The sequence below is a fragment of the Thermobia domestica genome, chromosome 13, assembly GCF_964235325.1.
Source record: "Thermobia domestica chromosome 13, izTheDome1.hap1.1, whole genome shotgun sequence".
Taxonomy (NCBI): Eukaryota; Metazoa; Arthropoda; class Insecta; order Zygentoma; family Lepismatidae; genus Thermobia; species Thermobia domestica.
The window spans coordinates 28,905,990-28,919,854 of NC_137466.1; the positions used below are offsets into that span (position 1 = coordinate 28,905,990).

The window sequence follows — 13,865 nt, forward strand, 5'->3', positions numbered from 1 at the left end:
CATTTATTCTTGAAATGATCCTAACAAAATAAAGCTGTATGTATGTACTGTACATATTTCATCTTTCATTGAAACTGGAAATGTTAATATTAATTCTGCTTAAAAATGTCTTTTTTGATGTTTTTGTCTTTTTGACCAATTTTATAAAAAAAAAAAAAAAAAAAAATTACCGCGTAAGCTGAACTCAAAAAGGTAATTAATATATTATTGTAGTCCGGTTTGATACATAAAATGTAAAATCCTAAGTTTTATGTACATGTAACAAATAATAGATGCGCGCATACATACTTACATTCCTTTTAATTGGGTGTGTATATGTGCTTCTGAAACCTACCTAAATGAATAAGGGAAAGCCCGAAATCTATACCTACTACTATTCTTTAATCCTAAATTACAAAATTCGTAATCCCACACACAAGATATGGTAAGGATTATTACGGAAGGAATATATTTAGATCATACATGTATGTATATATATATGTTTTCATTTTGCAAACCATTTTTTTTATGACCTGAAGTGAACTGAGGTGTAGTTGAGTGAAGTGGAATGAAATATTTCAAATGGTAAATAACGTGTGTAAATAATTATGCCTAAGATTTTTTTTATTTTACCTGTTATTTCCAAATGAAATGAAATGGAAATTTGTAACGTTTTCCATTTATGTTCTTTAGCTAAAGAAGACAGGTGATTAATTAATAATTATCTAGGAATTGGTGGAATGAACATGTGGGAGGAAACAAGAGAACCCTGACGATGTTGACCACCCGTTTAACGACCTTGCTGTATTTATTAAGATTATAAAATTTAAATAGCATCCCATATCGTATGTGTTTCCGATTCCAAATCAGATGCTTCTTCGTTCGTTAAGATATAATTACTTCTATGTTTAATATCAGAATATTTCGAACATTTATCTTGAATTATGCTTTTAAAATATAGAACTCAATGGTTGCGATTCTTCACGGAATTTGAGGATTTTTTTTTTTCTTCATACCAATGACTCAGCGTGGAGTAGATACTTCTGTTTCATTAAGTCTAGTTTGCTTCAAACTAATATGCGCGAGTTCCATTATCACTCAATCAATAAACAATGAAGTACACGTGTGCCGAACATCGTATGCTTGTGAAGATCAAATTTTGCTGCTGTCTTCTCTGCCTACTACAATCTGCGAATAAGGATAACTCTTTTCTTTCCGTGAATCACAGTGTAAGATAAAACACAACGGCAACAGCCTAAAAACAGAGAATTCTTATTACTTTAGAATAATTGGTAAAACTTACTGTGATTGGTTTCTCGTTATAATTCTTATGTTCTCTGGCCAATGACCAACTCTAAATCGAACGACAAACAAAATCAACTCGACAACGAACAAGCAAACGAAATGTTGAAAAATTTCAACGAAACAGCTCTCACAAATGACTGATCTTTTATCTCTATTAGAAACGGAAGATTATTTGTGAAGAACAGAGTATGAAAGGTTATAAGCCTAATATCACAATTGTTTCATCCATTATTAGTGATAATTAAAACACTACTGTATGATTAGGCAATATGGCTTATCTTCCTTTTTTTTTTTTTTTTTTTTCCTAACTGCTACGGCTTCTCGTATTATTAGAAATGACTATCAGTGGACATCTGTAAGCAAGGATTATTCACTAACATATGAAAATTTAATTCACATGTTCGAGTACGAGAATTATTATCACTCGCCTATTAAATGAAGCAAATAACCATAAAGAAAATAATCTGAAACTTCTCAACATCTTTTTATTATGTGCGTGACAAATATCGAACAGTGCACATAAAAGAAAATAGTAAACGTAACGTCTCATATACAGTAATAATGGCTGAAAGTAGGTTAATTTTAATAGCAGCTATTACAAATTAACCTGCCATCTTACACAATACCTTAAAAGATTACTGCAGAAAGTCATTCCTCATCTTACTTACAGTAGGTTCCTCTTGTAAGCGCCGATTAAATCGAATTAGCTTATCAATCCGAGTACTAGGTTCCACTCTGGTATGATTTGCCAAAGCCCTCATCAAGTTCCTGTCATTTCTAGAAGAAGAAGAAACCACAAAATAGATTTGATGCTCAGTTAACATCTACAATACGGGAAATTGTGTTGCAAACTTCTATAAAGGTAATTCATGGGAGCACGATGGCTCAGTGGTAGAGCGCTCATCTCTGGTGCGAGTGGTCAATGTTTCTATCCCAGGTCTTGTGAGTTCGTGGTGGCACAACATTGTGTTCGTGGTTTTTTTCAAAATTCTACCCTTTCCTCCCAAATTCTCATTTCACTAATTCTTTCATAATCATTCGCTTTCAGTAATTATCCACCTCTATAGCATAACAGTCATCCTCATGGGACCTTAGCTAAACATTTCTTCTTGTGTTATTTTTAAATGTACTGTATTTAGTTTTCTTTAATCATGCTTAGCAAACCGTAATTCTTTTTCTCATTTTCAATATACTCGCACAATGGAAAGTGTATATAAGGCCATAATTGATCTGAAAAAATACCTAATTCTCAGAGGAAGTCGTAAAACATTTAATTATACTGACAATAGTTTCAAATCACTTCAAATTACATAACTAAAGTCTAATTATTTTGTTTAAGTTCTGAAAGTCGTAGAAAAGAGGGATTCTAAAAGAAATATTTGTTGTAAGTTCGAACTAACAATAATAGAGCGTATGGAATACTTACAAGATGAGAGAAATGTTCACCAAATTGTATTCCTAGAGGCAGCAAAGAACTACCCGATATTTCGGATACATACAGGAGTATCCTTTAACGAGGAACATAGAAGCTTAATACATGTTAAGCAGAAAGTTCTTTAATTTCTTGTACTATCAATATCAGTGAAACACTTTAAAATTTCTATAACGTATTATCAGAATAGTCATCTGTTTTAATACAGAACCTTTTATTTGGGATTATACGTAAGTACACTTGCAAAACTAATACTTATACTCAATAAATAATTTACTTTTATTTTCCATATGTATGCAAATAACCTCCTTAGTAGTAATCTTAAAGTGTCTTCAGCCTCCTACACGAAACCAGTATGGAGCCTATACGATAATCAAACCTATACGAGGTAGCCAGATCCTATTACCAAACTTAGTGATTTTGTATTCTCAAAAATGGACAAATTCAATAAAAACAAATTCGCAACTATTGACACTGTAAATAGCTAAGTAATAAAGTTACATGCACAGGGTGTCCCATAAAGAACGCAATTTTTGAAATGCCAGCCATTTCTGTTCTAGTAAGTTGGCAGCACTGAACGCTACACGATTTTCATTTGTTGCCTTTGTAGTTAGTAGTCACGAAGCGCTGAATAGAGGAGGAGTTCCATGGAGTTCGCGAACAGTCTCTACACAACATTCACCACATTAAGTTTTCACTATGACAACACGGTGTTCTGACGTGAAGCTCTCTATTCCTACCCGTTCAGAAAACAGATGACGATCATACGCTATTCGGCGATACGTGAATAACAACCACAAAGACGTCAATTGAAAATCGCGTAACATTCAGTGTTCCCAACTTACTAGAAAGAAATAGCTGGTATTTCAAAAGCTGCGTACTTTGTGGGACACCCTTATGATATTTTAATACCTACTACTAGAAGTGTCTAATTACATCAATACAAGGGTGTCCTATAAAGAACGCCATTTTTTTTAAAAGTAAGTGCCACTTCTGTTCTAGTAAGTTGGCAGCACTGAACTTGTACGATTTTCATCTGGTTAGCAGTTACGGAGCGCCGGATAGCGCACGATTGTTATCGCCAAACATTCACCAGCCTCTGCTCAACATTCACTATAACAACATGCCGTTCCGTCTTGAAGCTTTCCATTCCTACCCGAACAGAAAACAGTGAACATGAGCTATTCGGCGCTCCGTGACTAACAACCACGAAGACAACAGATAAAAATCGTGTAAAGTTCAGTGCTGCCAACTTATTAGAACAAAAATCGTGGGCATTTCAAAAGCTGCCTTCTTTATGGAACACCATCAAGACCCAAGACTAGCTAGATCAATTTTTGTTAATTAGATCGTTAATAATGGGATATAAGCTCATTCTCTATTTAAACTCCACTTGTCGCATCGAGTTTTAGACATTTTATCCGACTGTAATAAGCCTCAAAAACAATTCTTCCAATCGCTGATGTTGCACGATGGAAAACCTTTTACATAATATTCGGCTTTTTATCATCTTGTGACTTTCTTAAATGATCCTACAGCCTAGTGTTAATATTCATTTTAGTCAAACCATTTTAGAGGCGTTCAGGCATAATCCAGCAGATGGTAGTGTCACACCATCGGCCGCTCAACTAAGTGTATGAGCCAATTGTCCGAACCTGCGGTTCCTCTCGTACTGAGTAGGTTTACTATGGCAAAGATCGCGCATTAGTAGGGTACAACTAGTTTTACCTTACTGATGAGCGATCATTGCCACAGTAATCAAACCATTTTAGTCAAAGTGCCTAAACAAAAGCAAAAACCTTCGTAAATGCCGCTAGCGGAGTAGTATCCATTCCTTATCTAAATCCTCTTTTTAAGTATTGAATATTTACGATATACAATCAGCTAGCGCATAAAGTATGACAAAATATCGAGAAGTAACTTATATCTTAAATAAATCGTGGTAGTTGCCAATACTTTCTAAATATTCCAGATAGTAATATCTACCTCATTTCTTCAGTGAGTCCTGTAAGTCTGCATAATTCAGGAACCAAATAAATAAATTCTGGCATTCCGGCTCGTCGTTCACGTGCCTTAGTTCTTGACACCAGCAATGGTTGTTGCATTTCTCTAATTCTTAGGTTATATTTCTGAAAGAAAAAAGAAAGCCTATTATTACGATATATTTTCAAATATTATGTTCATATTTGCTCTCCACTCTTTCTTCTCCCAAAGTCTGGTTTGGTACTCTACGTATGAGGTGCATATTTTTAATCCCTCCATTCAAGCGGTCTTTTCGGAAGACGTGAAAAACTTTTCTTCATATACAATAGTTTAAACAAGAGATTTTCAATCACTTCATATTGTGTCATACTAATTGTAATTCAAAATTTTACTGCACATCTATAAAAATTTAACTTTCTTTTTCTTTTCTTTTTAAATATCCACTGTAAAGTTACTTTCCACTATTCGAATTGAATTTTCTTCTGAGAGAGAAGGATAAATTTCACCCATATACTGAGCCAGCCATCACTTACACACGTATATATATTAGCTGAAATCCACGTTCTCCGCACATTGCAAAATATCTTAAAAGAAATTATTGAAACAAATAAAGAATCATTTCTTTCATAATAATGATTTCATAACAATCATTTCTTTTATCATAATAATGATTGAAAAATAAATAAATAAATAATAAATAAATAAATAAATAAATAAATAAATAAATAATAGCAACACTTTTATCTTCTGTCATGTAAGCCTGCATAATATATATGTATTGTTGGTGGCATACAGGCAAGACATTCTTAAAAACAGATATCCCTAAATTTTGACCCCTGGCAACCGCCCCTTGAGCTGAAAATTTAAAAAAAAAAGAGATTTCGTACTCGATTAAATCTAGTAAAGATGTGTCTGTGTACAAAAAAAAATAATTGACTCTAGGTGACTATTTTCTATGCGAAAAGCTGGTGCCAGATATACACATTATTTTATTACGTATGTGCTTCTCCATAAAACTAGACCATTCATTTGAGTGAGTTGTGACAAGGCGTACAAAAGTGCTTTTTCAGGAATTTTAGACCTAAACATTTGACGATCTTTCATCTCCTTCTACGCTCTAACTTTCTCCTGGCAAAAGGAATGTCTTTTTTGCATGAATAGGCAAATATTTCAAGAAACGAAGTATGTAATCCTAACGATTACAAAAAATTGAGAAGCGAAATGTTTTATAAATTGTTTTCACCCACACAAAAGTTTTTCTTTTTTCTACACAAAATAAGAGTTCTCTGTTCTTCATAACCATTCGAAAAAATTCTAGAGAAAAAAATATTTATGCATTTTTGTAAGGGGACAATCTCTGGCATTCCCCTAACCTGTTAATTTCCACACTGTTACTTTATATTTTTGATCATGAAGAAACATTACCTACGGTATTGAAACTGACTATAATAACGAAAAATAGCTATTGTTTTGAAATATATGAAATAAAATTTTGTTTTTTATAAAGCTTCTAAATTTCTCCCGGCATACCAATGATTCCATCAGGGCACATTAATGTGCCGGGGCCAACAGTCTATAAAACAAACAAACAAACAAAAAAAGCTTCAATTGTCTTAATTACCAGTAAAATAGTCTTCTATTTGTTTTTAAAGACTAATTTGTTACCCTACAGGATATTTGTACGAACAGGGGTTTTCACTTTTCGAAAAATACTTGAAAGTGGAGTGTCTTTCTTCTAGCAAACGATTAGCTGCCGATCGGAATAGGCAACCTGAGTATTTTTACTTCTTGTTGTAATAGGTATTCAATTCCTGGTCAAAACTGTTTTTATAAGCAGAAGTTTTAAACATGCCGATTTTCTACAGGCTCATTACGTGCAAATGTATGGGAGCTGTTAAGATGCGAAAGAGAATAGGTGCTACTTGGAGAATTTTACCAAGAGAACACTGTTTCTTGAAACAAAGCAAAACAAAGACACTTCCTTTACAATCGTTTAATAGAGAAAACTGTATTCTTCGTAACCGTAAGAATACTGAATTGGGAAACTAAAAACACTATTCATTGTATTCAGTCACAAATAGTTTATCTCATATGTTAAAGAAATCTTATGTTTCTGCTTTAAAATCACTGAAATATTTTATGAATTTTGTGATTTCTTCTAGATATTGTTGCTCACTAACGATCACCGCAAAGGAGGAATATTTATCTTTCAAGCTCATGTGGAATACATAATGATGTTTTAAAATAAGAATAGTATTAATTTAGTACTAAAACTTCTTGCAAAATTTACTTTTTCTAAAATTCAATATTCCTGGGAAACGTTCTCTTTAATGCTTTTCCTTCGAAGTGTGAAAATGTTTTTAACTTTTTTTCTTCTTATAAACATATTTGTGATTATAGTTAACAGTTTTAGTATTTTTTTTCGTTTTGTTAGGAAATCTAAGATATCCCGAAATGATACTGTTCCACGATACATTTTCAGTGTTGCCAGTTTTATTCTAACGTTGCCACATCGATTATATCGCTATTCTTCGTTTTAGAGTACACAGTCATTCTTGATGTTGTGTGTATCATCTGTAATATTGTCATATCTAATAACAATGTGATAGGGACAGTGTGAGTAATTCAGTACAATGCTATATAATGCCATAATTCATCTAAATATATATATATATATATATATATATATATATATATATATATATATATATATATATATATATATATGTAATTCTCAGAAGTCATAAACACTTAATTACACTGACAGTATTTTCAAATCACTCCAATTATATGACTATATAATGTAACTATTTTCTTTGATTTCTGAAAGACGTAGAAAAGTCAGAGGCTAGAGGGAAAAAATATATTTTTCTTAAGTTCAAAGAGCAGGTTAATTTGAATCATTTTAGTTTTTCTATAAAAACAGAGCTGCTGAAACTCGTTATTATATATTTTAAATATATTAGGATCGATAGTAAAAAGTTATCTTTGTCATTGTTTTCATTTACATTCCCATTTTTTTCTTAGAAAGAGTAGAATTGGATCAAAATCTCATTTTGAGTGGTGAAAGCGCTAATCATCAGCATAAGAAAATATGTTTCATTTGTTCATAGCTTACTAATTTTTTTTTTTCAACATATTTGCATCAGAAAGGCTTTCAATACTAGCTTATAACAATAGAGCTGAAGACGATTTTTTTCATCTGAACTAAAAAGGAAGTTTAAATATAGTTTTCATGTCGGGTTAATTTGCTGAAAAAAAATTTTACATTAAACTGTAATCTGTACTGGTATTTCGTAAAAATGCTAATTTGAGATGTTCTAGCTTTATGGTTGTTTATACCTACGTCGTTTTCACCGCGGTAAAAATAGTACTACTTTTTGGCCACCAGGTGCTCATTATTATTATTATTATTATTATTCGAAATACTAGTGCCTCTGAAGAAGTTTATAGCGTTCACTTCGAAACTGGTGAAACAGAAGAGCTTATACAGAAATCAATATATGCAGATAGCAAGAGGAGTTGAGATAGGGAGGGAATTTCAAATTGTTTTTCTGCCCTCAAAGCATGTAGTTAGGGTTTACTTGTAGAATGCTGACCACAAGTGCGATAGAATACTCTGCTTTGACGAGCAGCAAACTTATTTGTTTTCTGTGATAGTTTGGGGCAATTCCCAAGTGCAAGACTGCTACTCATCACAAAATATTATCGTTCCCGAATGTGTATTAGTCGTAAAGAGCAATGTACTTCTAATAATCGACTTAACTGGGATTAGTGTGTCTGTCTATTGCATGACCATTTTCATAAAATTTATCCGATTTAATGAAACTTGGCATACGCTTCAGTGAAAATTATTCATATTGATATAATAGATTTTTTTTAAAAGAATCTCTATTACTACAGATCTTCGTAGAGAGTATAGTCTTCTATGCAGTCAAGAGCGTATTCAAGATCGAACTCTTTAAATGCATTACAGACGATTTCTCTCAAATCTCTACAAATCCACTGCAATTAGAAGCAAAACCACTGACTTGGCAACAATAAATCTGCACGATGGCGGAAACTTACCTGTGACGTCTTTTGACGATACTTTTTGAAACTTTTCGTATTGACTTCATAAACGGTGAAGTCTACTTCATCAGCCACGTTAACGATATCAATTCTAAAAAAGGGGCTTTTTGGACCAGAAAACGTCGGTTTACAATCGGGTAAATAAAGTAGTACCATAAAATTTCATCATCTATTAGAAAATAGCCGAGATATTTTATTTACTTAGATTTTTATGTTTTGAATTTCATCATATTGCTTCCAACAATGATATAATACATTTGGCTACGAAGAGTGTGTTACGAAAAGAAAATCTTTGAAAATCCGTAACTTCATCGTCCTGAAATAATTGGAACATAGTTTTACATTGTAAACTTACTCCAATGTTGAGATAGTTTCATTCCATTTAGCAACAATGAGCTGCTTCTAACAATGGTCATTTACAAATTATCGGAATTCTGCACAATCAGTTCCCTAGATTATTTTTATAATGGGTAGTAATATGAATTTTAGATGCTTTATGATCGGAAACAAACGAGTTATAATTTGATTGTTTGATAAACAATAGCAACCTACAATAATGGTAGAAACATAATGGAAAACTGATACATAACATTCTCTAAATGTTGTTGCGCATATTACGAATATAGCCGACCAGAAGGCGTACGTCCAGTAGGATGATGCGTGGTTAGTACATCGGCTTCCAATCGTAGTATTTATGGATTGCTACACTGAGGTCATTGCCTCCTAACTCAATGCATCAACGTTTTCCAATTGCCTCACAACACTGAATTGACTACATACACGAAAGGCACACCTACTCGCCATTCACCTATGCGGAACCACGTGGCTAAGATCGATGAATTTCACAAATCACCGAGAATAAATTTAAAATAGAATTTAAATATTTTTTGCTTACCTGTCTGTAATACTCGACATACGAGATCTCTTCTCCCGTTCTGAATTTGAATTTTGAGCTTGGATCTAATTTAAAGTCAACATCATCGATTCTGTACGTTCTGTTATTATAATCTGTCAATACAACAGCTCCAAGTATTTTTTGAGTAAAAATACGCTGTAAACAAAGAAATCAAACATTACCCAGTTGATCGACAACTCTATCCGCTAAATCACAGACACACAATATATTATCTAAATATCAATATTACACACAAGTCATAAAAAATTACTCCTATGCATTAATTACGTAAATTCTTCAAAAATAAATTAAAAGAAACAAGTTTCGTGGACTGGCGGGCCACAAACCCAGATCTCCCACGTGCCCAGTAGATGCTGTATCAATTAAGTTACGAGCGACACGACGGGTAGATATTTATATGTTGTTGTGTTCCTACTGGATGTGCGTTACTGTTAGAAAAAAATCTAACGACAATAGATATAATCACCTCTATCAGACTAGCAACGAACGGCATAAAATTCTTTTAACGCCACAAAACACTCTTTTTTTTTTTTTTTAATTTTTCAAAAAACTACACATGAGGATTTACACTCAAGCATGTTGTTTAGTCCAGCTCGACATTTCTTATCTTTACGCAATATTATAGATAAACAAAAATTAAAAGTTCAAGAGTTAACCACGAAGTGAGGCTATTTCTCATTAGTCATACTGTATACTTCCCTCTTACTAGCCTCCTAATAAAAAAAACTTGATTAATGTGTACTTCAATATCAGTTCCATCTTAATAGATAGCGTTACTGAACAGCATCAATTTTCAAGTTTACAAAAAATACGTTTCTCTCGATTTTCTGCAAAACTACACCCACATAATTTTATTCAGTTCAATATGATCTATTGAGTGATATATATCTCAACTTTTGACTTTTTTCGTTAATGGTAGTAATACTGTAGAATATGGACTGTCACTGTATTTGATTCACTGCTCTACAATCATTTTGCTGTTTGAAAACTATTGACGTTTTCTTAATGTTTTCGACCCAAGAAATAATTTAAAAAAAAAAAATGTAGTTAGTTTTGCTCTACCACGAACAGTTTTCTTAAAATAGAGGGGAGAGGAAAATAGATGTATAAATATATATTTCGGAAGTAGTACTGATTATAATTACAAATATAAAAATATACTTTCGATGCCATATCCTTCTGACTATCTTTGAATTTGTAATAAAAAACGTGCAGTTACTTATTCTGCTAACATTGAAAAAATATGTACAGTATTTGGTAGCACTGAATGATATCACAACGCGTTACAAGTTGGGAACGTAATAACAGCGCTATGTAAGCTGTGGTTGCGAGAACTAGGGGCGCCGTATGTTTTGTTGTTATGTCTGTTGTACTGTTTGTTGTTGAATCAAAATGGAACGAAGGAAGTGTCAGAACAATCCTGATTATTTCTGCTATATCTGTGGCAGTTATTTAGTGTCGAAACAGACAAAAATTACATAGTTTGTGAAACGTGCATATTACTCCTATTTCGGAATAAAGTTAGGGGATCAAGATAAATCATTTGCGCCACACTCAGTATGTAAAGTATGAGTCGAAGATCTAAGAAACTGGACAAAAGTTAAAAAGAAATCTCTATCAATACTAATGGTGATTCGGAATACCAATAATATGGCGTGAAGCAAATCATTATAGTAATGACTACTATTTCTGTTTGTGTGAGGTTAAAGGTTTTACCGCTAAAAACAAATGAAGCCTTCCATATCCTAACTTGCCATCTGCATTACGACCTGTACCACATTGTCCTGGTATTCCTGTACCTAACCACCGCAAGAACTACTGCCTACAAATTCTGCTTCTAGTAGCACCGAAGCAGAACTAGATTCTCATTGATTCCAACTAGAGAAGTTTGAAAGGTGTGCTTCTTCACAACAGCAACCAACAACCCTCTGTACCCATTGCTCATTCTGTACATTTAAAGGAACACTTACGAAAATATAGAAATGCTTTTGAAAAACATCAAATACGAGGATCATCAGTGGTTATTATGCGGCGATCTAAAGGCGATATATATGCTTCTTGGACAGCAGCAAGGGTACATCAATTATCCATACCATATTTGCGAATCGGGCAGCAGAGAAAGCGTTCAACACTGGACTCAAACTGATTGGCCTGTCAGGGAAAGCCGCAATATAGGAAGTAAAATGTGAAAAACGTCTGCTCGTAGACTTCAAAAATCATATTACCACCTTTGCATATTAAATTGGGTCCAATGAAACAATTTGTCAAAGCTCTGAATAAAGATGGGCAGTGCTTCCAGTTATCTAGTGACAAAATTTCCAGAACTTTCAAGTTCTAAGTTAAAAGAAGGAATATTTATTGGTCCTCAGATCAGAAAGTTGTTTAAGGACTCCGACTTTGAACAATGTATGACAAGTGTCGAAAGGGAAGCATGCAGTGCATTCAGGGACGTGTATCATAATTTCCTCGGGAACAACAAACACGAAAATTACAAGTACATTGTGTACAAAATGAGTCTTAAGATTCATTTTCTGTATTCACATTTAGACAGTTTTCCTTCTAACTTGGGTGATTTACGTGAAGAACATGGTGAAAGATTTCACCAGAACATCAAAGCAATTGAATGCCGCTATCAGCGACGTTGGAGTACAACAATGCTGGCGGATTATTGTCAGACGTTAGTATGTGAAGATTCACGAACTACTCACAAAAGGAAGTCTAGTTTTAGGAGTTCCAAGTGAAAAGGCAGAGACAAAAATGAGAAAAGTTGTTTATCAATGACCTTAATAATGTAGAATGTCGATCTTCAGATTAGTTATTAAGGAAAATAGTGTTCCTTTGTTAGAAATATATAATCATATTGTTACTCTATATTAGTAGCGTTGCTGTGTAAATAGCACAATTTACGCAATCATGTTTTACGATTTGTGAAAAAACCTGACGAGATGGAGAAAAACTAATTTCATTTTCGTAATTAGCAACCTCAAATTATATAAAATCATATGTCAATTCAAAAACAGTTTCCAAAAAGTTTCATTTTCTCAAGCGGTGTTATAAGTGGGTGATTTAGAAAATAATGCCTCCAAGCCCACTACCTGGCCAATAGTGCTGCACACATTCTGAACTGTTTATCATTAATGCACTGACGTTTAAACTATAGAATGCCACTTGTTTTACCAATCTCTTATCGTTCCAGAGTAATGGAGCAATCCATGCCATCCAGTGGTGACGTCCCGTTAAAACAGAGAGCTATCATTAAATTTCTGACTGCTGAAGGTTGTCCACCCAGGAACATTCATCGCCGGTGATGAGTCGTGGATCAATTACGACCCGGAAATGAAGCGTCAGTCGATGGAATACCACCACACGTCTTCTTCTTCACCAAAAAAATTCAAGATTGTCATATATGTTGGCAAAGTGTTGACACACTGTTTCATCCTGCCTATAGTCCGGATCTTGCGCCCTGCGACTTTTAGCTCTTGCCCAAACTTAAGATTCACCTTAAGGGCCAACGCTACATTGTGACGCGGAGGTGTACTCAGCAGTTCAGTAATGGCGTCGCCAGCAACCACCACAATTCTTCGCTGATGGGATGAGAAACCTTGTTTGGCGTTGGTGCAAGTGTGTTGCCCGTAATGGGGATTATGTTGAAAAACGATGCCAACATTTGTAGCTAACATTGTAAGCTGTCCACTCATACTTGTATCGGTGCTGTCAAACACAAATAAAGGTATCACCTTGAAGGCATTATTTTCTGAATCACTCATGTACATACAAAGTAGCACTGATGGCTAGAAAGTAGAGCTGTGAGCTACATCACTGTAGACAATTGTACAGTTGTTTTTACGAATACACAAAATCTGATTTTGATAAAATTGTCCTACTATTGAAGAATCACACGAACAGCAGAACACTAAATGATAGTTCTTAATACCATGCCTGTATATTAAGATACATTGATAATCTAAACAATTATAAACTGCCTACCGCGTCTGTTTCAGAAGTGTATACAAGAGAAAATTAACACTCAGTTCTCAAATTAATATTTTAGTGGTAATATTTTAAGAAACACCGATTCTCTTCTTTAGACTAATGAGTGTAACATCTTTTTCTTACATCTTGAAGTAAAAAAAAAAAAAAAAAAAAAAAAACCACTGTAGGTCACTTGCAAAAAGCTAT

At 33.7% G+C, this 13,865-nt stretch overlaps 1 protein-coding gene across 3 annotated transcripts in view; it reads right to left on the reverse strand.

The window, feature by feature from the left end:
• The window catches only part of LOC145668063 (piwi-like protein Siwi), a 219,683-nt gene that overhangs the window by 118,961 nt on the left and 86,857 nt on the right, over nt 1-13,865 (reverse strand). For all 3 annotated transcript variants that reach the window (XM_081735562.1, XM_081735563.1, XM_081735561.1), the window contains 3 exons: nt 9,666-9,821; nt 4,703-4,845; nt 1,953-2,061 (listed from right to left, as the gene is read on the reverse strand). In XM_081735562.1, coding sequence (XP_081591688.1) covers nt 1,953-2,061; nt 4,703-4,845; nt 9,666-9,821 — 408 coding nt within the window. The remainder of the gene's footprint in view (nt 1-1,952; nt 2,062-4,702; nt 4,846-9,665; nt 9,822-13,865) is intronic.